At 46.5% G+C, this 27,055-nt stretch overlaps 1 protein-coding gene across 1 annotated transcript in view; it reads left to right on the top strand.

The window, feature by feature from the left end:
- Window positions 1–1,960: 1,960 nt before the first annotated feature.
- The window catches only part of LOC136460630 (uncharacterized), a 49,967-nt gene continuing 24,872 nt past the window's right edge, over window positions 1,961–27,055 (top strand). Inside the window, exons 1-3 of the mRNA XM_066460257.1 lie at window positions 1,961–5,038; window positions 5,201–5,293; window positions 5,729–6,824. Coding sequence (XP_066316354.1) covers window positions 2,386–5,038; window positions 5,201–5,293; window positions 5,729–6,824 — 3,842 coding nt within the window. The 5' untranslated portion in view covers window positions 1,961–2,385. The remainder of the gene's footprint in view (window positions 5,039–5,200; window positions 5,294–5,728; window positions 6,825–27,055) is intronic.

Below are 27,055 nucleotides of genomic sequence, written 5' to 3'. Positions count from 1 at the left end.
TAGGTGCACGGTTTGCGTCGAACGTACCATAGGCTCAGAAATCATTTTGGACGCACCCGATGGAACTCCTAGGTGACGTGGGTGATGTGGAATCTAGGGTCTAGTGGAAGCTCATTTCGGTCCTTTTGGACTCTCGCTTCTTTCTATTTGGAGACACTGTTAGTGTCGATGCTAGATAGGTGCACGGTTTGTGTCGAACGTACCATAGGCTCAGAAATCATTTTGGACGCACCCGATGGAACTCCTAGGTGACGTGGGTGATGTGGAATCTCTCTTATTTCTATTTGGAGACTGTGTTAGCGTCGGTGCAAGCTAGGTGCATGGTTTAAGCTAGATGTACCATAGGCTCAGAAATCATTTTGGACGCACCTGAGGGTACCACTAGGTGACTAGGGTCAAGTGGAAGCTCGTTTCGGTCCTTTCAGATATAGTGATGAGGACATCCCTTCCATTGATACAACCACACCTGCTGCACAACAAGGTCCGATGACAAGAGCTCGAGCACAACAACTTAATTATCAGGTAAAGTCGTTCCTCGCTGTTCATACAAACTCGTCTCAGAATTGGATGCTACTAAATCATGGTGATGATTGTCTTATTCTTAGGAATGTTGGTCAAGACCCCATTGCCTCATGTTTAGACCCCATGATGAGGATGGAGCAGCCGAACAAGTGGGAATCATCATTAATGGGGCGCTCAGCTCATCTCGAGACAGCAGGAAACACTCCATCAAAAGTACCATAACTCCTTGATACGAGATCCAATGAAGCTGGTTTTTGACTTGTTGGAAAGAGCGTGTCGTCCTCTTTCACATGGGTCCAACCCCACTATCAGAATCTACCGAATCTGTGCGCAGCAAGCCAAAGGACGCACAGACCTACAGCCCATTGAGGGACGCCTAGATTAGGGTTTCCCACTCCCCCTTGTGCTCTCCTCCTTATAAATAGAGCCAGCAGCCATCAGAATGAGGTTGGGTTTTGTTTAGATGCAAGATAGCTGCTGCTTCTTCCTTGTAAACGCGTGTATCGACTAGACCACCCGATTTGCTTGTTTCAAGACCCCAACTTGTGATTCAGATTCGGCCTTTGGCTTAAATCCGTGAGTTATTTGCTTGTTCATCTTGTTCTTGCTTGTTCTCGGTTGCTTGCAGGTTCATGGTGTTCTTGGCACGGCAAGAACATCACAATCGGAGCCGGTGTACCTGTTGCTAAGGCGCAGCAACCTTGTGGTCGTTGTAGTCGGACAGCCAACGTCGAATCCACCCCAAATCGAGTTTATCCACACTCACCAAAAGATCAGGAACAACCCCTTGTCCCATCATGTGGTAATCAGAGCAAGGTTCTTTGGTGAGTGATTTACCGTTCATTACTTTACCTATAGTCCAGAAATATAAAAATAGGATAGAACTGAAATTCCAAACACAAGTTTGAGCCTTGCTGATCTGCTTAGTTCTTTGCTTGTTGAGTTTGTGGTTTACATCGTGGTGTCAAGTGCTGGTTCTTAGGTTCTAATCCTTTAGAGTTTCGAGTTCTTGTCACGTTTCAGTCACCACACAATCCGTTGTTGCCTTTCCCCCCACTTCAGCCGCTGCAATCTCCACCAATACCACCACAACCAGCAGCAAAAGCACCGCTGTTTTTCTCGACCTTTTCGCTGAAACCCTCACCACCATCACCTTCAGCCGTGCCTACACAAACACTACCTTATGCACCTGTCGTTTTGGTGCAAATCTGAGTACACTCAGTTCTGAAAATAAGAGAGTTCAAATTGCATATTTGTACTACTTGTTGCAATCCTTATCCCTAGTAAAAGAAAGTCTATGCTACTTGCTGCATTCTTGTTATAATCATATTGCAAAAGTTCAGTTTGTGCTACTTGTCGAAAAGAAAAGAAAAGAAAAGAAAAGAAAAGAAAAGAAAGAAAAGAAAAAGAAAATAGAAAAGAAAAAGAAAGGAAAAGGAGGAAAGAAAGAAAGAAAGAAAAAAAAGAAGGGTTAAGTTGATGCTATTTACTCTCATCATTTCCATTGTTTGCTACTGTCCGGTGACAACATTTGTGTCTAGGCTCGCGTCTCTAGCACGGGTTAGCCTAGGACCAGCACGGTACTATCTTTGAACACTTATTCAACTTGCATTGACTAACGTGGTTCCAGCTGTACCTTGATTTTTTTTAAGCCACCTACAGCTCCACAAATTATCTACAACGTCACAGGGTTCTACTTGCTACTACTTGTGTTGTTCTTGTCGTCGCCAACACCATCTGCATAGCAAGGTAAGGACTTGTAAGAACTCGGTTGCACATGCTGAGAGAATGAAAATTGTTGCCACCTAATTCAGTTAGTTGGTAGGACATATTTTCTTGTGATTCCCTTGCTACATACTAACCATGGCAGGAGAAGGTGAAAGGACCCCTCCACAATCACCTCGATCAAAAGCCTTGCTGCAACACTTTGAACGCAAAGTGAGGCTCCATGCTGAACACCTTGATGAGGATGTTCGTGTCACCAATGAGCGCCTTGGTCAATTGGAGACGGCTCAGATTGAGACCAACACCAAGTTGGCTTCCTTGGAAGGCACTCTTGGTTCTGTTAATACATCTCTTGTAGGTGTCTTGGAGCGATTGGAGAGGATGGAACAGAATCGCTGTGATGGTTTCGAACGACGCAATCACAACAACAACAACACCATGGGCAGTGCTGCTGGTCATGATGAAGAAGAATATGCAGCGGACACTGAGCTTGATGAGGAGCTGAATGGTCATCGACGCATCGAACAACATCGCCGCCGCCATGAGACAGGTCCTCGCCGACCACGGCAAGAGGTACGTGCCGATGACTCATTTGGCAAGATTAAATTCACCATACCTGCTTTTGATGGGAGGTATAATCCTGATATGTACCTTAGTTGGGAATTAGCTGTTGATCAGAAATTTACTTGCCATGATTTCCCTGAGGACAAACGTGTTAGGGCTGCAACTAGTGAGTTTACTGACTTTGCCTCTGTTTGGTGGTCTGAATACCATCGTAAGAACCCAAATAACACACCAACTTGGGATGCTTTGAAACGGGTCATGCGGGCCAGATTTGTTCCTTCTTATTATTCCCGTGATCTTTTACATAAGTTGCAACAATTGAGGCAAGGATCCAAATCTGTAGAAGAATACTATCAAGAGCTACAAATGGGTATGCTTCGTTGCAGGCTAGAGGAAAATGAGGATGGTGCCATAGCTAGATTTATGGGTGGGCTGAACCGGGAGATTCAGGATATTCTAGCTTATAAGGAATATAATTCTGTCAATCGTTTATTTCACCTTGCTTGTAAAGCTGAACGAGAAGTGCAGGGACGACGAGCTAGCATGAGGGCTAACATTCCTGCAGGTCGTGCTAGCCCGTGGACACCCTCCAATGCTGCTGCACCGTCAACGCGTGCACCCCCACAATCTTCCTCGACCATCAAGCCACGCTCCTCTACAACAAATTCTGTACCATGCCCAAGTGAACCAACTAGAGGAGCAACGGCTACATCTGCCAAGAGTTCATCCTCGGTGGTATCCACGGGGAGAACAAGGGATATTCAGTGCCTACGCTGCAAAGGATATGGCCACGTACGCAAGGACTGCCCAAGCACACGTGTGATGGTTGTGCGAGCTGATGGTGGGTATTCCTCTGCTAGTGATTTTGATGAAGAAACATATGCTTTGCTTGCTGCTAACAATGTAGCGGAAGGAGATGATTTCCAACAAGACGAAGAGCACATTGGGGCTGAAGCTGCTGAGCACTATGAGAGCCTCGTGGTGCAGCGGGTGCTAAGTGCCCAAATGGAGAGGGCTGAGCAAAATCAGCGCCACACTTTGTTTCAAACCAAGTGTGTGATCAAGGAACGCTCTTGCCGTGTGATCATAGATGGAGGAAGCTGCAACAACTTGGCAAGTGCTGAAATGGTGAAGAAGCTTTTGTTGAGCACAAAACCACACCCGCAGCCTTACTACATTCAGTGGCTTAACAGCAGCGGCAAGGTGAAGGTAACACGATTGGTAAGGGTAGAGTTTGCCATTGGTTCTTATCATGATTCCATTGACTGCGATGTTGTGCCTATGCAAGCATGCTCTATGTTGTTAGGTAGACCATGGCAGTTTGATAAAGATTCCTTGCACTTTGGTAAAACAAATCAATACTCTTTTGTGCATAATGACAAGAAGATTGTGTTGCACCCCATGTCCCCTGAGGCTATTCTAAGAGATGAACTTGCTAGAGCTAGCAAACTTAAGAATCAGGCTGTTGCTAGTGAAAATCAGATTGTCGCTAATGAACTTGAGAAACATAAGAAGTCTAGCAAATCTGTTCATCATAATAAAAATGAGATCAAGCTGAAAGGCTCTTGTTACTTTGCCACCAAATCTGATTTGGATGAGATTGATGCTAGTACTACTGTTTGCTATGCTTTGGTTTGCAAAGAAACTTTATTTTCACTCGAAGATACATCTATTTCTTTGCCTCCTGCTGTCACTAATCTTTTGCAGGAGTATGCCGATGTTTTTCCAAAGGAGGTACCACCGGGGCTGCCACCAATTCGAGGGATTGAACACCAGATTGACCTCATCCCTGGGGCTTCCTTGCCTAATCGTGCGCCGTATAGGACCAACCCGGATGAGACAAAAGAGATTCAGAGACAAGTACAAGAATTGCTCAACAAAGGTTATGTGCGTGAGTCTCTTAGCCCTTGTGCCGTTCCCGTGCTTTTAGTTCCTAAGAAGGATGGATCATGGCGCATGTGTGTTGATTGTAGAGCGATAAACAACATCACAATCAGATATCGTCATCCTATTCCAAGGTTAGATGATATGCTTGATGAATTGAGTGGCTCAATTGTGTTCTCTAAAATTGATTTGCGTAGTGGTTACCACCAGATTCGTATGAAGCTAGGAGATGAATGGAAAACAGCGTTTAAAACTAAGTTTGGTTTATATGAATGGCTTGTCATGCCCTTTGGATTGACTAATGCACCCAGCACTTTCATGAGATTAATGAACGAGGTTTTACGCTCTTTTATTGGCAGATTCGTGGTGGTATACTTTGATGACATCTTGATATATAGTAGATCATTAGAGGAACATCTTGATCATTTGCGTGCCGTTTTCAATGCTCTACGGGATGCACACTTGTTTGGCAATCTTGAGAAGTGCACCTTTTGCACAGATCGAGTTTCTTTTCTTGGATATGTTGTGACACCGCAGGGAATCGAAGTTGATCAAGCCAAGGTTGAGGCCATACACAGCTGGCCTGTTCCCTGCACGGTCACACAAGTGCGGAGTTTTCTAGGACTTGCTAGTTTCTACCGTCGATTTGTGAAGGACTTCAGCACCATTGCAGCCCCGCTGCATGAACTCACCAAGAAGGGTGCAACCTTCACTTGGGCTGCAACCCAACAGGATGCTTTCAACACGCTCAAAGATAAGTTAACTCATGCACCTTTACTCCAACTTCCTGATTTCAACAAAACCTTTGAGCTTGAATGTGATGCTAGTGGAATTGGGTTGGGTGGTGTGCTGTTACAAGAGGGGAAACCTGTGGCGTATTTCAGTGAAAAGTTGAGTGGCCCTAGTTTGAACTATTCTACTTATGATAAGGAATTGCTTGCTCTAGTTCGGACTTTGGAAACATGGCAGCATTATTTGTGGCCCAAAGAGTTTGTCATACATTCTGATCATGAATCTTTGAAACACATCCGTAGTCAAGCAAAACTGAACCGTAGACATGCCAAGTGGGTTGAATTCATCGAGTCCTTTCCTTATGTCATCAAACACAAAAAGGGGAAGGAAAATATAATTGCTGATGCTTTGTCTAGACGTTACACCATGCTTTCACAACTTGACTTTAAAATCTTTGGTTTGGAAACTATTAAGGAACAATATGCACATGACAATGATTTCAAAGATGTATTGCTGAATTGCCAAGAGGGGAAAACATGGAACAGATTCATCCTTACCGACGGGTTTGTCTTTAGAGCTAACAAGCTATGCATTCCAGCTAGCTCTGTGCGTTTGTTATTGTTGCAGGAAGCGCATGGAGGAGGACTCATGGGACATTTTGGTGTGAAAAAGACAGAGGACATCCTTGCTGGTCATTTCTTTTGGCCCAAGATGAGGAGAGACGTGGAGAGGTTCGTTGCTCGCTGCACAACATGCCAGAAAGCTAAGTCACACCTTAATCCTCATGGTTTATACATGCCTCTTCCTGTTCCAAGTGCACCGTGGGAAGATATTTCAATGGACTTTGTTTTAGGACTGCCTAGAACAAAGAAGGGGAGGGATAGTGTGTTTGTTGTTGTGGACAGATTTTCTAAAATGGCACATTTCATACCATGTCATAAGAGCGATGATGCTACACATGTTGCTGATTTGTTCTTTCGTGAGATTGTTCGATTGCACGGTGTGCCTAACACCATTGTTTCTGATCGGGATGCAAAATTTCTTAGTCATTTTTGGAGAACTTTGTGGGCTAAGCTAGGGACTAAGCTTTTATTTTCCACTACTTGTCATCCCCAAACTGATGGACAAACTGAGGTTGTCAATAGAACATTATCTACTTTGCTTAGGGCTGTTTTGAAAAAGAACATAAAAATGTGGGAAGAGTGCTTGCCTCATGTTGAGTTTGCTTATAATCGTTCACAGCATTCTACCACTAAGAAAAGCCCTTTTGAGATTGTTTATGGGTTTGTGCCACGTGCTCCTATTGATTTGTTACCTCTTCCGACCTCGGAGCGAGTGAACTTTGATGCTAAACAACGTGCTGAACTGATCTTAAAATTGCATGAAACCACTAAAGAGAAAATAGAGTGCATGAACGCAAAGTATAAACTAGCTGGTAGCAAAGGGAAGAAACATGTCATTTTTGAACCTGGTGATCTAGTTTGGCTCCATTTGAGAAAAGATAGGTTCCCTGATTTGCGAAAGTCTAAGTTGCTGCCTAGAGCCGATGGTCCTTTTAAAGTGTTAGAAAGGATTAATGATAATGCGTACAAACTTGAGCTACCTGCAGCTTTTGGGGTTAGCCCCACTTTTAACATTGCAGATTTGAAACCATATTTGGGAGAAGAGGATGAACTAGAGTCGAGGACGACTCAAATGCAAGAAGGGGAGGATGATGAGGACATCCCTTCCATTGATACAACCACACCTGCTGCACAACAAGGTCCGATGACAAGAGCTCGAGCACAACAACTTAATTATCAGGTAAAGTCGTTCCTCGCTGTTCATACAAACTCGTCTCAGAATTGGATGCTACTAAATCATGGTGATGATTGTCTTATTCTTAGGAATGTTGGTCAAGACCCCATTGCCTCATGTTTAGACCCCATGATGAGGATGGAGCAGCCGAACAAGTGGGAATCATCATTAATGGGGCGCTCAGCTCATCTCGAGACAGCAGGAAACACTCCATCAAAAGTACCATAACTCCTTGATACGAGATCCAATGAAGCTGGTTTTTGACTTGTTGGAAAGAGCGCGTCGTCCTCTTTCACATGGGTCCAACCCCACTATCAGAATCTACCGAATCTGTGCGCAGCAAGCCAAAGGACGCACAGACCTACAGCCCATTGAGGGACGCCTAGATTAGGGTTTCCCACTCCCCCTTGTGCTCTCCTCCTTATAAATAGAGCCAGCAGCCATCAGAATGAGGTTGGGTTTTGTTTAGATGCAAGATAGCTGCTGCTTCTTCCTTGTAAACGCGTGTGTCGACTAGACCACCCGATTTGCTTGTTTCAAGACCCCAACTTGTGATTCAGATTCGGCCTTTGGCTTAAATCCGTGAGTTATTTGCTTGTTCATCTTGTTCTTGCTTGTTCTCGGTTGCTTGCAGGTTCATGGTGTTCTTGGCACGGCAAGAACATCACAATCGGAGCCGGTGTACCTGTTGCTAAGGCGCAGCAACCTTGTGGTCGTTGTAGTCGGACAGCCAACGTCGAATCCACCCCAAATCGAGTTTATCCACACTCACCAAAAGATCAGGAACAACCCCTTGTCCCATCATATAGTGCTAATCTTGACGGAAGATATGTGCACGGTTTGCGTCGAGCGTACCATAGGCTCGCAAATCATTTTGGACGCACTCGATGGAAGTCCTAATTGACGTGGGACAGGTGGAATCTCACTTCTTTCCATTTGGAGACAGTGTTAGTGTCGGTGCAAGATAGGCGCACAGTTTGCGCCAAACGAACCATCGGCTCAGAAATCATTTTCGACGCACCCGATCGTACCACTAGTTGATGAGGCTTAAGTGGAAGCTCGTTTTGGTCCTTTCGGACATAGTGCTAATCCTGATGCAAGATAGGAGCACAGTTTGCGTTGAACATATCATTGGCTCAGAAATCGTTTTGGATGCACTCGATGGAACGCCTAGGTGATGTGGGTCATTTGGACTCTCGCTTCTTTCTGTTTGGAGACTTTGTTAGTGTCGATGCTAGATAGGTGCACGGTTTGCGTCAAACGTACCATATGCACAGAAATCATTTTGGACACACCCGATGGAACTCCAAGGTGACGTGGGTGATGTGGAATCTCTCTTCTTTCTGTTTGGAGACTGTGTTAGCGTCGGTGCAAGCTAGGTGCAAGGTTTGCGCTAGATGTACCATAGGCTCAGAAATTGTTTTGGACGCACCTGATGGTACCACTAGGTGACTAGGATCAAGTGGAAGCTCATTTTAGTCCTTTTCAGAGATAGTGCTAATCTTGACGGAAGATAGGTGCACGGTTTGTGTTGAGCGTACCATAGGCTCGGAAATCATTTTGGACGCACCCAATGGAACTCCTAGGTGATGTGGGTCATGTGGAATCTCACTTCTTTCCGTTTGGAGACAGTGTTAGTGTCGGTGCAAAATAGGTGCACTGTTTGCACCAAACGTACCATCGGCTCAGAAATCATTTTGGAGGCACCCGATTGTACCACTAGGTGACGGGCTCAAGTGGAAGGTTGTTTTGGTCCTTTCGGACATAGTGCTAATCTTGATGCAAGATAGGAGTACTATTTGCATCGAACATGCCATTGGCTCAGAAATCGTTTTGGATGCACCCGATGGAACTCCTAGGTGACATGGGTCATTTGGACTCTCGATTCTTTCCATTTGGAGACAGTGTTAGTGTCGATGCTAGATAGGTGCACTGTTTGCGTCGAATGTACCATAGGCTCAGAAATCATTTTGGACGCACCCGATGGAACTCCTAGGTGATGTGGGTGATGTGGAATCTCTCTTATTTCTGTTTGGAGACTATGTTAGCTTCGGTGCAAGCTAGGTGCATGGTTTGCGCTAGATGTACCATAGGCTCAGAAATCATTTTGGACGCACCAGAGGGTACCACTAGGTGACTAGGGTCAAGTGGACGCTCGTTTCGGTCCTTTCGGATATAGTGCTAATCTTGACGGAAGATAGGTGCACGGTTTGCGTCGAGCGTACCATAGGCTCGAAACTCATTTTGGACGCACTCGATGGAAGTCCTAATTGATGTGGGTTAGGTGGAATCTCACTTCTTTCTATTTGGAGACAGTGTTAGTGTCGGTGCAAGATAGGTGCACAGTTTGCGCTAAACGTACCATCGGCTCAGAAATCATTTTGGACGCACCTGATCGTACCACTAGGTGACGAGGCTCAAGTGGAAGCTCGTTTTGGTTCCTTTGGACATAGTGCTAATCTTGACGCAAGATAGGAGCACGGTTTACGTCGAACATACCATTGGCTCAGAAATCATTTTCAGCGCACTCGATGGAACGCCTAGCTGACGTGGGTCATTTGGACTCGCTTCTTTCTGTTTGGAGACATTGTTTGTGTCGATGCTAGATAGGTGTGCGGTTTGCGTCGAACGTACCATAGGCTCACAAATCATTATGGACGCACCTGATGGAACTCCTAGGTGACATGGGTGATGTGGAATCTCTCTTCTTTCTGTTTGGAGACTGAGTTAGCGTCGGTGCAAGCTAGGTGCATGGTTTGCGCTAGATGTACCAGAGGCTCAGAAATCATTTCGGATGCACCTGATGGCACCACTAGGTGACTAGGGTCAAGTGGAAGCTCATTTCGGTCCTTTCAAAGATAGTGCTAATCTTGACGAAAGATAGGTGCACGATTTGCGTCGAGCGTACCATAAGCTCACAAATCATTTTGGACGCACCCGATGGAAGTCCTAATTGACGTGGGCCAGGTGGAATCTCACTTCTTTCCATTTGGAGACAGTGTTAGTGTCGGTGCAAAATAGGTGCACTGTTTGCGCCAAACGTACCATCGGCCTAGAGATCATTTTGGAGGCACCCGATTGTACCACTAGGTGATAGGGCTCTAGTGGAAGGTTATTTCGGTCCTTTTAGACTAGTGCTAATCTTGATGCAAGATAGGAGCACTGTTTGCGTCGAACATGCCATTGGCTCAGAAATCGTTTTGGATGCACCCGATGGAACTCCTAGGTGACGTGGGTCATTTGGACTCTCGATTCTTTCCATTTGGAGACAGTGTTAGTGTCGATGCTAGATAGGTGCACGGTTTGCGTCGAACGTACCATCGGCTCAGAAATCATTTTGGACGCACCCGATGGAACTCCTAGGTGATGTGGGTGATGTGGAATCTCTCTTATTTCTGTTTGGAGACTATGTTAGCTTCGGTGCAAGCTAGGTGCATGGTTTGCGCTAGATGTACCATAGGCTCAGAAATCATTTTGGACGCACCAGAGGGTACCACTAGGTGACTAGGGTCAAGTGGACGCTTGTTTCGGTCCTTTCGGATATAGTGCTAATCTTGATGGAAGATAGGTGCACGGTTTGCGTCGAGCGTACCATAGGCTCGAAACTCATTTTGGATGCACTCGATGGAAGTCCTAATTGATGTGGGTTAGGTGGAATCTCACTTCTTTCTATTTGGAGACAGTGTTAGTGTCGGTGCAAGATAGGTGCACAGTTTGCGCTAAACGTACCATCGACTCAGAAATCATTTTGGACGCACCTGATCGTACCACTAGGTGACGAGGCTCAAGTGGAAGCTCGTTTTGGTTCCTTTGGACATAGTGCTAATCTTGACGCAAGATAGGAGCACGGTTTACGTCGAACATACCATTGGCTCAGAAATCGTTTTCAGCGCACTCGATGGAACGCCTAGCTGACGTGGGTCATTTGGACTCGCTTCTTTCTGTTTGGAGACATTGTTTGTGTCGATGCTAGATAGGTGTGCGGTTTGCGTCGAACGTACCATAGGCTCACAAATCATTATGGACGCACCTGATGGAACTCCTAGGTGACATGGGTGATGTGGAATCTCTCTTTTTTCTGTTTGGAGACTGAGTTAGCGTCGGTGCAAGCTAGGTGCATGGTTTGCGCTAGATGTACCAGAGGCTCAGAAATCGTTTCGGATGCACCTGATGGCACCACTAGGTGACTAGGGTCAAGTGGAAGCTCATTTCGGTCCTTTCAAAGATAGTGCTAATCTTGACGAAAGATAGGTGCACGATTTGCGTCGAGCGTACCATAAGCTCACAAATCATTTTGGACGCACCCGATGGAAGTCCTAATTGACGTGGGCCAGGTGGAATCTCACTTCTTTCCATTTGGAGACAGTGTTAGTGTCGGTGCAAAATAGGTGCATTGTTTGCGCCAAACGTACCATCGGCCTAGAGATCATTTTGGAGGCACCCGATTGTACCACTAGGTGACAGGGCTCTAGTGGAAGGTTATTTCGGTCCTTTCAGACTAGTGCTAATCTTGATGCAAGATAGGAGCACTGTTTGCGTCGAACATGCCATTGGCTTGGAAATCGTTTTGGATGCACCCGATGGAACTCCTAGGTGACATGGGTCATTTGGACTCTCACTTCTTTCCGTTTGGAGATAGTGTTAGTGTTGATGCTAGATAGGTGCATAGTTTGTGTCGAACGTACCATAGGCTCAGAAATCATTTTGGACGCACCCGATAGAACTCCTATGTGACGTGGGTGATGTGGAATCTCTCTTCTTTCTGTTTGGAGACTGTGTTAGCATCTGTGCAAGCTAGGTCCATGGTTTGCACTAGATGTACCATAGGCTTAGAAATCGTTTTGGATGCACCTGATGGTACCACTAGGTGACTAGGGTCAAGTGGAAGCTAATTTCGGTCCTTTCGAAGATAGTGCTAATCTTGACGGAAGATAGTTGCATGGTTTGCGTCGAGCATACCATAGGCTCGCAAATCATTTTGGATGCACCCGATGGAAGTCCTAATTGACGTGGGTCAGGTGGAATCTCACTTCTTTCCATTTGGAGACTGTTAGTGTCGGTGCAAGATAGGTGCACAGTTTGCGCCAAACGTACCATCGGCTCAAAAATCATTTTGGATTGGCTCAGAAATCATTTTGGACGCACCCGATGGAACTCCTAGGTGACGTGGGTGATGTGGAATCATTCTTATTCCTGTTTGGAGACTGTGTTAGCGTCGGTGCAAGCTAGGTGCATGGTTTGCGCTAGATGTACCATAGGCTCAGAAATCATTTTGGACGCACCTAAGGGTACCACTAGGTGACTAGGGTCAAGTGGAAGCTCGTTTCGGTCCTTTCAGATATAGTGCTAATCTTGACAGACGATAGGTGCATGGTTTGCGTCGAGCATACCATAGGCTCGCAAATCATTTTGCACACTCTCGATGGAAGTTCTAATTGATGTGGGTCAGGTGGAATCTCACTTCTTTCCGTTTGGAGACAGTGTTAGTGTCGATGCAAAATAGGTGCACTGTTTGCGCCAAACGTACCATCGGCTCAGAAATCATTTTGGAGGCACCTGATTGTACCACTAGGTGACGGGCTCAAGTGGAAGGTTGTTTCAGTTCTTTCGGATATAGTGCTAATCTTGATGCAAGATAGGAGCACTGTTTGCATCGAACATGCCATTGGCTCAGAAATTGTTTTGGACGCACCCGATGGAACTCCTAGGTGACGTGGGTCATTTGGACTCTCGCTTCTTTCCATTTGGAGACAGTGTTAGTGTCAATGCTAGATAGGTGCACGATTTGCATCGGACGTACCATAGGCTCATAAATCATTTTGGACGCACCCGATGGAACTCCTAGGTGACGTGGGTGATGTGGAATCTCTCTTATTTCTATTTGGAGACTATGTTAGCTTCAGTGCAAGCTAGGTGCATGGTTTGCGCTAGATGTACCATAGGCTCAGAAATCATTTTGGACGCACCAGAGGGTACCACTAGGTGACTAGGGTCAAGTGGACGCTTGTTTCGGTCCTTTCGGATATAGTGCTAATCTTGATGGAAGATAGGTGCACGGTTTGCGTCGAGCGTACCATAGGCTCGAAACTCATTTTGGACGCACTCGATGGAAGTCCTAATTGATGTGGGTTAGGTGGAATCTCACTTCTTTCTATTTGGAGACAGTGTTAGTGTCGGTGCAAGATAGGTGCACAGTTTGCGCTAAACGTACCATCGGCTCAGAAATCATTTTGGACGCACCTGATCGTACCACTAGGTGACGAGGCTCAAGTGGAAGCTCGTTTTGGTCCTTTTGGACATAGTGCTAATCTTGACGCAAGATAGGAGCACGGTTTACGTCGAACATACCATTGGCTCAGAAATCGTTTTCAACGCACTCGATGGAACGCCTAGCTGACGTGGGTCATTTGGACTCGCTTCTTTCTTATTGGAGACATTGTTTGTGCCGATGCTAGATAGGTGTGCGGTTTGCATCAAACATACCATAGGCTCACAAATCATTATGGACGCACCTGATGGAACTCCTAGGTGACATGGGTGATGTGGAATCTCTCTTCTTTCTGTTTGGAGACTGAGTTAGCGCCGGTGCAAGCTAGGTGCATGGTTTGCACTAGATGTACCATAGGCTCAGAAATCGTTTCGGATGCACCTAATGGCACCACTAGGTGACTAGGGTCAAGTGGAAGCTCATTTCGGTCCTTTCAAAGATAGTGCTAATCTTGACGAAAGATAGGTGCACGATTTGCGTCGAGCGTACCATAAGCTCACAAATCATTTTGGACGCACCCGATGGAAGTCTTAATTGACGTGGGCCAGGTGGAATCTCACTTCTTTCCATTTGGAGACAGTGTTAGTGTCGGTGCAAAATAGGTGCACTGTTTGCGCCAAATGTACCATCGGCCCAGAGATCATTTTGGAGGCACCCGATTGTACCACTAGGTGACAGGGCTCTAGTGGAAGGTTGTTTCGGTCCTTTCGGACTAGTGCTAATCTTGATGCAAGATAGGAGCACTGTTTGCGTCGAACATGCCATTGGCTCGGAAATCATTTTGGATGCACCCGATGGAACTCCTAGGTGACATGGGTCATTTGGACTCTCACTTCTTTCCGTTTGGAGATAGTGTTAGTGTTGATGCTAGATAGGTGCACGGTTTGTGTCGAACGTACCATAGGCTCAGAAATCATTTTGGACGCACCCGATAGAACTCCTAGGTGACGTGGGTGATGTGGAATCTCCCTTCTTTCTGTTTGGAGACTGTGTTAGCGTCTGTGCAAGCTAGGTCCATGGTTTGCACTAGATGTACCATAGGCTTAGAAATTGTTTTGGACGCACCTGATGGTACCACTAGGTGACTAGGGTCAAGTGGAAGCTAATTTCGGTCCTTTCGAAGATAGTGCTAATCTTGACAGAAGATAGGTGCATGGTTTGCGTCGAGCGTACCATAGGCTCGCAAATCATTTTGGATGCACCGGATGGAAGTCCTAATTGACGTGGGTCAGGTGGAATCTCACTTCTTTCCATTTGGAGACAGTGTTAGTGTCGGTGCAAGATAGGTGCACAGTTTGCGCCAAACGTACCATCGGCTCAAAAATCATTTTGGATAGGCTTAGAAATCATTTTGGACGCACCCGATGGAACTCCTAGGTGACGTGGGTGATGTGGAATCATTCTTATTCCTGTTTGGAGACTGTGTTAGCGTCGGTGCAAGCTAGGTGCATGGTTTGCACTAGATGTACCATAGGCTCAGAAATCATTTTGGACGCACCAGAGGGTACCACTAGGTGACTAGGGTCAAGTGGAAGCTCGTTTCGGTCCTTTCAGATATAGTGCTAATCTTGACAGATGATAGGTGCATGGTTTGCGTCGAGCATACCATAGGCTTGCAAATCATTTTGCACACTCTCGATGGAAGTTCTAATTGATGTGGGTCAGGTGGAATCTCACTTCTTTCCGTTTGGAGACAGTGTTAGTGTCGATGTAAAATAGGTGCACTGTTTGCGCCAAATGTACCATCGGCTCAGAAATCATTTTGGAGGCACCTAATTGTACCACTAGGTGACGGGCTCGAGTGGAAGGTTATTTCAGTCCTTTCGGATATAGTGCTAATCTTGATGCAAGATAGGAGCACTGTTTGCATCGAACATGCCATTGGCTCAGAAATTGTTTTGGACGCACCCGATGGAACTCCTAGGTGACGTGGGTCATTTGGACTCTCGCTTCTTTCCGTTTGGAGACAGTGTTAGTGTCAATGCTAGATAGGTGCACGATTTGCATCGGATGTACCATAGGCTCATAAATCTTTTTGGACGCACTCGATGGAACTCCTAGGTGACGTGGGTGATGTGGAATCTCTCTTATTTCTGTTTGGAGACTATGTTAGCTTCAGTGCAAGCTTGGTGCATGGTTTGTGCTAGATGTACCATAGGCTCAGAAATCATTTTGGATGCACCTGAGGGTACCACTAGGTGACTAGGGTCAAGTGGATGCTCGTTTCGGTCCTTTCGGATATAGTGCTAATCTTGACGGAAGATAGGTGCACGGTTTGCGTCGAGCGTACCATAGGCTCGAAACTCATTTTGGACGCACTCAATGGAAGTCCTAATTGACGTGGGTTAGGTGGAATCTCACTTCTTTCTATTTGGAGACAGTGTTAGTGTCGGTGCAAGATAGGTGCACAGTTTGCGCTAAACGTACCATCGGCTCAGAAATCATTTTGGACGCACCTGATCGTACCACTAGGTGACGAGGCTCAAGTGGAAGCTCGTTTTGGTCCTTTTGGACATAGTGCTAATCTTGACGCAAGATAGGAGCACGGTTTACGTCGAACATACCATTGGCTCAGAAATCGTTTTCAACGCACTCGATGGAACGCCTAGCTGACGTGGGTCATTTGGACTCGCTTCTTTCTTATTGGAGACATTGTTTGTGCCGATGCTAGATAGGTGTGCGGTTTGCATCGAACATACCATAGGCTCACAAATCATTATGGACGCACCTGATGGAACTCCTAGGTGACATGGGTGATGTGGAATCTCTCTTCTTTCTGTTTGGAGACTGAGTTAGCGTCGGTGCAAGCTAGGTGCATGGTTTGCGCTAGATGTACCATAGGCTCAGAAATCGTTTCGGATGCACCTAATGGCACCACTAGGTGACTAGGGTCAAGTGGAAGCTCATTTCGGTCCTTTCAAAGATAGTGCTAATCTTGACGAAAGATAGGTGCACGATTTGCGTCGAGCGTACCATAAGCTCACAAATCATTTTGGACGCACCCGATGGAAGTCTTAATTGACGTGGGCCAGGTGGAATCTCACTTCTTTCCATTTGGAGACAGTGTTAGTGTCGGTGCAAAATAGGTGCACTGTTTGCGCCAAACGTACCATCGGCCCAGAGATCATTTTGGAGGCACCCGATTGTACCACTAGGTGACAGGGCTCTAGTGGAAGGTTGTTTCGGTCCTTTCGGACTAGTGCTAATCTTGATGCAAGATAGGAGCACTGTTTGCGTCGAACATGCCATTGGCTCGGAAATCGTTTTGGATGCACCCGATGGAACTCCTAGGTGACATGGGTCATTTGGACTCTCACTTCTTTCCGTTTGGAGACAGTGTTAGTGTCGATGCTAGATAGGTGCACGGTTTGTGTCGAACGTACCATAGGCTCAGAAATCATTTTGGACGCACCCGATAGAACTCCTAGGTGACGTGGGTGATGTGGAATCTCCCTTCTTTCTGTTTGGAGACTGTGTTAGCATCTGTGCAAGCTAGGTCTTAGAAATCGTTTTGGACGCACCTGATGGTACCACTAGGTGACTAGGGTCAAGTGGAAGCTAATTTCGGTCCTTTCGAAGATAGTGCTAATCTTGACGGAAGATAGGTGCATGGTTTGCGTCGAGCATACCATAGGCTCGCAAATCATTTTGGATGCACCGGATGGAAGTCCTAATTGACGTGGGTCAGGTGGAATCTCACTTCTTTCCATTTGGAGACAGTGTTAGTGTCGGTGCAAGATAGGTGCATAGTTTGCGCCAAACGTACCATCGGCTCAAAAATCATTTTGGATAGGCTCAGAAATCATTTTGGACGCACCCGATGGAACTCCTAGATGACGTGGGTGATGTGGAATCATTCTTATTCCTGTTTGGAGACTGTGTTAGCGTCGGTGCAAGCTAGGTGCATGGTTTACGCTAGATGTACCAGAGGCTCAGAAATCATTTTGGACGCACCAGAGGGTACCACTAGGTGACTAGGGTCAAGTGGAAGCTCGTTTCGGTCCTTTCAGATATAGTGCTAATCTTGACAGAAGATAGGTGCATGGTTTGCGTCGAGCATACCATAGGCTCGCAAATCATTTTGCACACTCTCGATGGAAGTTCTAATTGATGTGGGTCAGGTGGAATCTCACTTCTTTCTGTTTGGAGACAGTGTTAGTGTCGGTGCAAAATAGGTGCACTGTTTGCACCAAACGTACCATCGGCTCAGAAATCATTTTGGAGGCACCTGATTGTACCACTAGGTGACGGGCTCAAGTGGAAGGTTGTTTCAGTCCTTTTGGATATAGTGCTAATCTTGATGCAAGATAGGAGCACTGTTTGCGTCGAACATGCCATTGGCTCAGAAATTGTTTTGGACGCACCCGATGGAACTCCTAGGTGACGTGGGTCATTTGGACTCTCACTTCTTTCCGTGTGTAGACAGTGTTAGTGTCAATGCTAGATAGGTGCACGGTTTGCGTTGGACGTACCATAGGCTCATAAATCATTTTGGACGCACCCGATGGAACTCCTAGGTGACGTGAGTGATGTGGAATCTCTCTTATTTCTGTTTGGAGACTGTGTTAGCGTCGGTGTAAGCTAGGTGCATGGTTTGCGCTAGATGTACCATAGGCTTAGAAATCATTTTGGACGCACCTGAGGGTACCACTAGGTGACTAGGGTCAAGTGGAAGCTCGTTTCGGTCCTTTCGGATATAGTGCTAATCTTGACGGATGACAGGTGCACAGTTTGCGTTGAGCGTACCATAGGCTCGCAAATCATTTTGCACACTCTCGATGGAAGTTCTAATTGACGCGGGTCAGGTGGAATCTCACTTCTTTCCATTTGGAGACAGTGTTAGTGTCGGAGCAAGATAGCTGCACAGTTTGCGCCAAACGAACCATCGGCATAGAAATCATTTTGGATGCACCCGATCGTACCACTGGTTGACGAGGCTTAAGTGGAAGCTCATTTCGGTCCTTTCAGACATAGTGCTAATCTTGACGCAAGATAGGAGCACGGTTTGCGTCGAATATATCATTGGATCAGAAATCGTTTTGGACGCACTCGATGGAACGCCTAGGTGACGTGGGCATTTGGACTCTCGCTTCTTTCCGTTTGGAGACTTTGTTAGTGTCGATGCTAGATAGGTGCACGGTTTGCGTCGAACGTACCATATGCTCAGAAATCATTTTGGACGCACCTGATGGTACCACTAGGTGACTAGGATCAAGTGGAAGCTCGTTTCGGTCCTTTCGGATATAGTGCTAATCTTGACGGAAGATTGGTGCATGGTTTGCGTCGAGCGTACCATAGGCTCGCAAATCATTTTGGACGCACCCGATGGAAGTCCTAATTGATGTGGGTCAGGTGGAATCTCACTTGTTTCCATTTGGAGACAGTGTTAGTGTCGATGCAAGATAGATGCACAGTTTGCGCCAAACGTACCATCGGCTCAGAAAATCATTTTGGATACACCCAATCGTACCACTAGGTGACGAGGCTCAAGTGGAAGCTCGTTTCGGTCCTTTTGGACATAGTGCTAATCTTGACGCAAGATAGGAGCACGGTTTACGTTGAACATACCATTGGCTCAGAAATCATTTTGGACGCACTCGATGGAACGCCTAGCTAATGTGGCTCATTTGGACTCTCGCTTCTTTCTGTTTGGAGACATTGTTAGTGCCGATGCTAGATAGGTGCACGGTTTGCGTCGAGCCTACCTTAGGCTCGCAAATCATTTTGGACGCACCCGATGGAAGTCCTAATTGACGTGGGTCAGGTGGAATCTCACTTCTTTCCGTTTGGAGACAGTGTTAGTGTCGATGCAAAATAGGTGCACTGTTTGCGCCAAACGTACCATCGGCTCAGAAATCATTTTGGAGGCACCTGATTGTACCACTAGGTGACGGGCTCAAGTGGAAGGTTGTTTCAGTCCTTTCGGATATAGTGCTAATCTTGATGCAAGATAGGTGGAATCTCACTTCTTTCCATTTGGAGACAGTGTTAGTGTCGGTGCAAGATTGGTGCACAGTTTGCGCCAAACGTACCATCGGCTCAAAAATCATTTTGGATAGGCTCAGAAATCATTTTGGACGCACCCGATGGAACTCCTAGGTGACGTGGGTGATGTGGAATCATTCTTATTCCTGTTTGGAGACTGTGTTAGCGTCGGTGCAAGCTAGGTGCATGGTTTGCGCTAGATGTACCATAGGCTCAGAAATCATTTTGGACGCACCAGAGGGTACCACTAGGTGACTAGGGTCAAGTGGAAGCTCGTTTCGGTCCTTTCAGATATAGTGCTAATCTTGACAGACGATAGGTGCATGGTTTGCGTCGAGCATACCATAGGCTTGCAAATCATTTTGCACACTCTCGATGGAAGTTCTAATTGATGTGGGTCAGGTGGAATCTCACTTCTTTCCGTTTGGAGACAGTGTTAGTGTCGATGTAAAATAGGTGCACTGTTTGCGCCAAACGTACCATCGGCTCAGAAATCATTTTGGAGGCACCTAATTGTACCACTAGGTGATGGGCTCGAGTGGAAGGTTGTTTCAGTCCTTTCGGATATAGTGCTAATCTTGATGCAAGATAGGAGCACTGTTTGCATCGAACATGCCATTGGCTCAGAAATTGTTTTGGACGCACCCGATGGAACTCCTAGGTGACGTGGGTCATTTGGACTCTCGCTTCTTTCCGTTTGGAGACAGTGTTAGTGTCAATGCTAGATAGGTGCACGATTTGCATCGGACGTACCATAGGCTCATAAATCATTTTGGACGCACTCGATGGAACTCCTAGGTGACGTGGGTGATGTGGAATCTCTCTTATTTCTGTTTGGAGACTATGTTAGCTTCAGTGCAAGCTTGGTGCATGGTTTGTGCTAGATGTACCATAGGCTCAGAAATCATTTTGGATGCACCTGAGGGTACCACTAGGTGACTAGGGTCAAGTGGATGCTCGTTTCGGTCCTTTCAGATATAGTGCTAGTCTTGACGGAAGATAGGTGCACGGTTTGCGTCGAGCGTACCATAGGCTCGAAACTCATTTTGGACGCACTCAATGGAAGTCCTAATTGACGTGGGTTAGGTGGAATCTCACTTCTTTCTATTTGGAGACAGTGTTAGTGTCGGTGCAAGATAGGTGCACAGTTTGCGCCAAACGTACCATCGGCTCAAAAATCATTTTGGATAGGCTCAGAAATCATTTTGGACGCACCCGATGGAACTCCTAGGTGACGTGGGTGATGTGGAATCATTCTTATTCCTGTTTGGAGACTGTGTTAGCGTCGGTGCAAGCTAGGTGCATGGTTTGCGCTAGATGTACCATAGGCTTAGAAATCATTTTGGACGCACCAGAGGGTACCACTAGGTGACTAGGGTCAAGTGGAAGCTCATTTCAGTCCTTTCAGATATAGTGCTAATCTTGACAGACGATAGGTGCATGGTTTGCGTCGAGCATACCATAGGCTTGCAAATCATTTTGCACACTCTCGATGGAAGTTCTAATTGATGTGGGTCAGGTGGAATCTCGCTTCTTTCCGATTGGAGACAGTGTTAGTGTCGATGCAAAATAGGTGTACTATTTGCGCCAAACGTACCATCGGCTCAGAAATCATTTTGGAGGCACCTAATTGTACCACTAGGTGACGGGCTCAAGTGGAAGGTTGTTTCAGTCCTTTCGGATATAGTGCTAATCTTGATGCAAGATAGGAGCACTGTTTGCATCGAACATGCCATTGGCTCAGAAATTGTTTTGGACGCACCCGATGAAACTCCTAGGTGACGTGGGTCATTTGGACTCTCGCTTCTTTCCATTTGGAGACAGTGTTAGTGTCAATGCTAGATAGGTGCACGATTTGCATCGGACATACCATAGGCTCATAAATCATTTTGGACGCACCCGATGGAACTCCTAGGTGACGTGGGTGATGTGGAATCTCTCTTATTTCTGTTTGGAGACTATGTTAGCTTCAGTGCAAGCTTGGTGCATGGTTTGTGCTAGATGTACCATAGGCTCAGAAATCATTTTGGATGCACCTGAGGGTACCACTAGGTGACTAGGGTCAAGTGGATGCTCGTTTCGGTCCTTTCGGATATAGTGCTAATCTTGACGGAAGATAGGTGCACGGTTTGCGTCGAGCGTACCATAGGCTCGAAACTCATTTTGGACGCACTCAATGGAAGTCCTAATTGATGTGGGTTAGGTGGAATCTCACTTCTTTCTATTTGGAGACAGTGTTAGTGTCGGTGCAAGATAGGTGCACAGTTTGCGCTAAACGTACCATCGGCTCAGAAATCATTTTGGACGCACCTGATCGTACCACTAGGTGACGAGGCTCAAGTGGAAGCTCGTTTTGGTCCTTTTGGACATAGTGCTAATCTTGACGCAAGATAGGAGCACGGTTTACGTCGAACATACCATTGGCTCAGAAATCGTTTTCAACGCACTCGATGGAACGCCTAGCTGACGTGGGTCATTTGGACTCGCTTCTTTCTTATTGGAGACATTGTTTGTGCCGATGCTAGATAGGTGTGCGGTTTGCATCGAACATACCATAGGCTCACAAATCATTATGGACGCACCTGATGGAACTCCTAGGTGACATGGGTGATGTGGAATCTCTCTTCTTTCTGTTTGGAGACTGAGTTAGCGTCGGTGCAAGCTAGGTGCATGGTTTGCGCTAGATGTACCATAGGCTCAGAAATCGTTTCGGATGCACCTAATGGCACCACTAGGTGACTAGGGTCAAGTGGAAGCTCATTTCGGTCCTTTCAAAGATAGTGCTAATCTTGACGAAAGATAGGTGCACGATTTGCGTCGAGCGTACCATAAGCTCACAAATCATTTTGGACGCACCCGATGGAAGTCTTAATTGACGTGGGCCAGGTGGAATCTCACTTCTTTCCATTTGGAGACAGTGTTAGTGTCGGTGCAAAATAGGTGCACTGTTTGCGCCAAACGTACCATCGGCCCAGAGATCATTTTGGAGGCACCCGATTGTACCACTAGGTGACAGGGCTCTAGTGGAAGGTTGTTTCGGTCCTTTCGGACTAGTGCTAATCTTGATGCAAGATAGGAGCACTGTTTGCGTCGAACATGCCATTGGCTCGGAAATCGTTTTGGATGCACCCGATGGAACTCCTAGGTGACATGGGTCATTTGGACTCTCACTTCTTTCCGTTTGGAGACAGTGTTAGTGTCGATGCTAGATAGGTGCACGGTTTGTGTCGAACGTACCATAGGCTCACAAATCATTATGGACGCACCCGATAGAACTCCTAGGTGACGTGGGTGATGTGGAATCTCCCTTCTTTCTGTTTGGAGACTATGTTAGCGTCTGTGCAAGCTAGGTCCATGGTTTGCAATAGATGTACCATAGGCTTAGAAATTGTTTTGGACGCACCTGATGGTACCACTAGGTGACTAGGGTCAAGTGGAAGCTAATTTTGGTCCTTTCGAAGATAGTGCTAATCTTGATGGAAGATAGGTGCATGGTTTGCGTCGAGCGTACCATAGGCTCGCAAATCATTTTGGACACACTGGATGGAAGTCCTAATTGACGTGGGTCAGGTGGAATCTCACTTCTTTCCATTTGGAGACAGTGTTAGTGTCGGTGCAAGATAGGTGCATAGTTTGCGCCAAACGTACCATTGGCTCAAAAATCATTTTGGATAGGCTCAGAAATCATTTTGGACGCACCCGATGGAACTCCTAGATGACGTGGGTGATGTGGAATCATTCTTATTCCTGTTTGGAGACTGTGTTAGCGTCGGTGCAAGCTAGGTGCATGGTTTACGCTAGATGTACCATAGGCTCAGAAATCGTTTTGGACGCACCAGAGGGTACCACTAGGTGACTAGGGTCAAGTGGAAGCTCGTTTTGGTCCTTTCAGATATAGTGCTAATCTTGACAGAAGATAGGTGCACGGTTTGCGTCGAGCATACCATAGGCTCGCAAATCATTTTGCACACTCTCGATGGAAGTTCTAATTGATGTGGGTCAGGTGGAATCTCACTTCTTTCTGTTTGGAGACAGTGTTAGTGTCGGTGCAAAATAGGTGCACTGTTTGCGCCAAACGTACCATCGGCTCAGAAATCATTTTGGAGGCACCTGATTGTACCACTAGGTGATGGGCTCAAGTGGAAGGTTGTTTCAGTCCTTTTGGATATAGTGCTAATCTTGATGCAAGATAGGAGCACTGTTTGCGTCGAACATGCCATTGGCTCAGAAATTGTTTTGGACGCACCCGATGGAACTCCTAGGTGACGTGGGTCATTTGGACTCTCACTTCTTTCCGTTTGGAGACAGTGTTAGTGTCAATGCTAGATAGGTGCACGGTTTGCGTTGGACGTACCATAGGCTCATAAATCATTTTGGACGCACCCGATGGAACTCCTAGGTGACGTGAGTGATGTGGAATCTCTCTTATTTCTGTTTGGAGACTATGTTAGCGTCGGTGTAAGCTAGGTGCATGGTTTGCGCTAGATGTACCATAGGCTCAGAAATCGTTTTGGACGCACCTGAGGGTACCACTAGGTGACTAGGGTCAAGTGGAAGCTCGTTTCGGTCCTTTCGGATATAGTGCTAATCTTGACGGATGACAGGTGCACGGTTTGCATTGAGCGTACCATAGGCTCGCAAATCATTTTGCACACTCTCGATGGAAGTTCTAATTGACGTGGGTCAGGTGGAATCTCACTTCTTTCCATTTGGAGACAGTGTTAGTGTCGGAGCAAGATAGCTGCACAGTTTCGCCAAACGAACCATCGGCATAGAAATCATTTTGGATGCACCCGATCGTACCACTGGTTGACGAGGCTTAAGTGGAAGCTCGTTTCGGTCCTTTCAGACATAGTGCTAATCTTGACGCAAGATAGGAGCACGGTTTGCGTCGAATATATCATTGGATCAGAAATCGTTTTGGACGCACTCGATAGAACGCCTAGGTGATGTGGGTCATTTGGACTCTCGCTTCTTTCTGTTTGGAGACTTTGTTAGTGTCGATGCTAGATAGGTGCACGGTTTGCGTCGAACGTACCATATGCTCAGAAATCATTTTGGACGCACCCGATGGAACTCCTAGGTGACGTGGTTGATGTGGAATCTCTCTTCTTTCTGTTTGGAGACTGTGTTAGCGTTGGTGCAAGCTAGGTGCAAGGTTTGCGCTAGATGTACCATAGGCTCAGAAATCATTTTGGATGCACCTGATGGTACCACTAGGTGACTAGGATCAAGTGGAAGCTCGTTTCGGTCCTTTCGGATATAGTGCTAATCTTGACGGAAGATTGGTGCATGGTTTGCGTCGAGCGTACCATAGGCTCGCAAATCATTTTGGACGCACCCGATGGAAGTCCTAATTGATGTGGGTCGGGTGGAATCTCACTTGTTTCCATTTGGAGACAGTGTTAGTGTCGATGCAAGATAGATGCACAGTTTGCGCCAAACGTACCATCGGCTCAGAAAATCATTTTGGATACACCCAATCGTACCACTTGGTGACGAGGCTCAAGTGGAAGCTCATTTCGGTCCTTTTGGACATAGTGCTAATCTTGACGCAAGATAGGAGCACGGTTTACGTCGAACATACCATTGGCTCAGAAATCATTTTGGACGCACTCATTGGAACGCCTAGCTGACGTGGGTCATTTGGACTCTCGCTTCTTTCTGTTTGGAGACATTGTTAGTGCCGATGCTAGATAGGTGTGTGGTTTGCGTCGAACGTTCCATAGGCTCACAAATCATTTTGGACGCACCCGATGGAACTCCTAGGTGACGTGGGTGATGTAGAATCTCTCTTCATTCTGTTTGGAGACTGTGTTAGCGTCGGTGCAAGCTAGGTGCAAGGTTTGCGCTAGATGTACCATAGGCTCAGAAATCGTTTTGGACGCACCTGATGGTACCACTAGGTGACTAGGATAAAGTGGAAGCTCGTTTCGGTCCTTTAGGAGATAGTGCTAATCTTGACGGAAGATAGGTGCACGGTTTGCGTCGAGCGTACCATAGGCTCGGAAATCATTTTGGACACACCCGATGGAACTCCTAGGTGACGTGGGTCATGTGGAATCTCACTTCTTTCCGTTTGAAGACGGTGTTAGTCTCGGTGCAAAATAGGTGCACTATTTACGCCAAACGTACCATCAGCTCAGAAATCATTTTGGAGGCACCCGATTTTACCACTAGGTGACGGGCTCAAGTGGAAGGTTGTTTCGGTCCTTTCGGACATAGTGCTAATCTTGATGCAAAAAAGGAGCACTGTTTGCGTCGAACATGCCATTGGCTCAGAAATCATTTTGGACACACCCGATGGAACTCCTAGGTGACGTGTGTCATTTGGACTCTCGCTTCTTTCCGTTTGGAGATAGTGTTAGTGTCGATGCTAGATAGGTGCACGGTTTGCGTCGAACATACCATAGGCTCAGAAATCATTTTGGACGCACCCGATGGAAGTCCTAGGTGACGTGGGTGATGTGGAATCTCTCTTATTTCTATTTGGAGACTGTGTTAGCGTCGGTGCAAGCTAGGTGCATGGTTTGCGCTAGATGTACCATAGGCTCAGAAATCATTGAGGACGCACCTGAAGGGTACCACTAGGTGACTAGGGTCAAGTGGAAGCTCGTTTCGGGCCTTTCAGATATAGTGCTAATCTTGACGGAAGATAGGTGCACGCTTTGCGTCGAGCATACCATAGGCTCGCAAATCATTTTGGACGCACCCGATGGAAGTCCTAATTGACGTGGGTCAGGTGGAATCTCACTTCTTTCCATTTGGAGACAGTGTTAGTGTCGGTGCAAGATAGGTGCACAGTTTGCGCCAAACGTACCATCGGCTCAGAAACCATTTTGGACGCACCTGATCATACCACTAGGTGACGAGGCTCAAGTGGAAGCTAGTTTCGGTCCTTTTGGACATAGTGCTAATGTTGACGCAAGATAGGAGCACGGTTTACGTCGAACATACAATTGGCTTAGAAATCGTTTTGGACGCACTCGATGGAACGCCTAGCTGACGTGGCTCATTTGGACTCTCGCTTCTTTCTGTTTGGAGACATTGTTAGAGCCGATGCTAGATAGGTGCACGGTTTGCGTCGAGCCTACCTTAGGCTCGCAAATCATTTTGGACGCACTCGATGGATGTCCTAATTGACGTGGGTCAGGTGGAATCTCACTTCTTTCCATTTGGAGACAGTGTTAGTGTCGATGCAAGATAGGTGCATAGTTTGCGCCAAACGTACCATCGGCTCAGAAATCATTTTGGACGCACCCAATGGAACTCCTAGGTGACTTGGGTGATGTGGAATCTCTCTTCTTTCTGTTTGGAGATTGTGTTAGCGTCGGTGCAAGCTAGGTGCAAGGCTTGCGCGAGATGTACCATAGGCTCAGAAATTGTTTTGGACGCACCTGATGGTACCACTAGGTGACTAGGATCAAGTGGAAGCTCATTTCGGTCCTTTCGGGGATAGTGCTAATCTTGACGGAACATAGGTGCACGGTTTGCGTCGAGCGTACCATAGGCTCGGAAATCATTTTGGACACACCCGATGGAACTCCTAGGTGACGTGGGTCATGTGGAATCTCACCT

Source organism: Miscanthus floridulus, chromosome 6 (assembly GCF_019320115.1).
Source record: "Miscanthus floridulus cultivar M001 chromosome 6, ASM1932011v1, whole genome shotgun sequence".
Classification (NCBI taxonomy): Eukaryota; Viridiplantae; Streptophyta; class Magnoliopsida; order Poales; family Poaceae; genus Miscanthus; species Miscanthus floridulus.
Note: the sequence above shows the minus strand (reverse complement) of the source record. Positions and strands in the feature narration are given on the sequence as shown.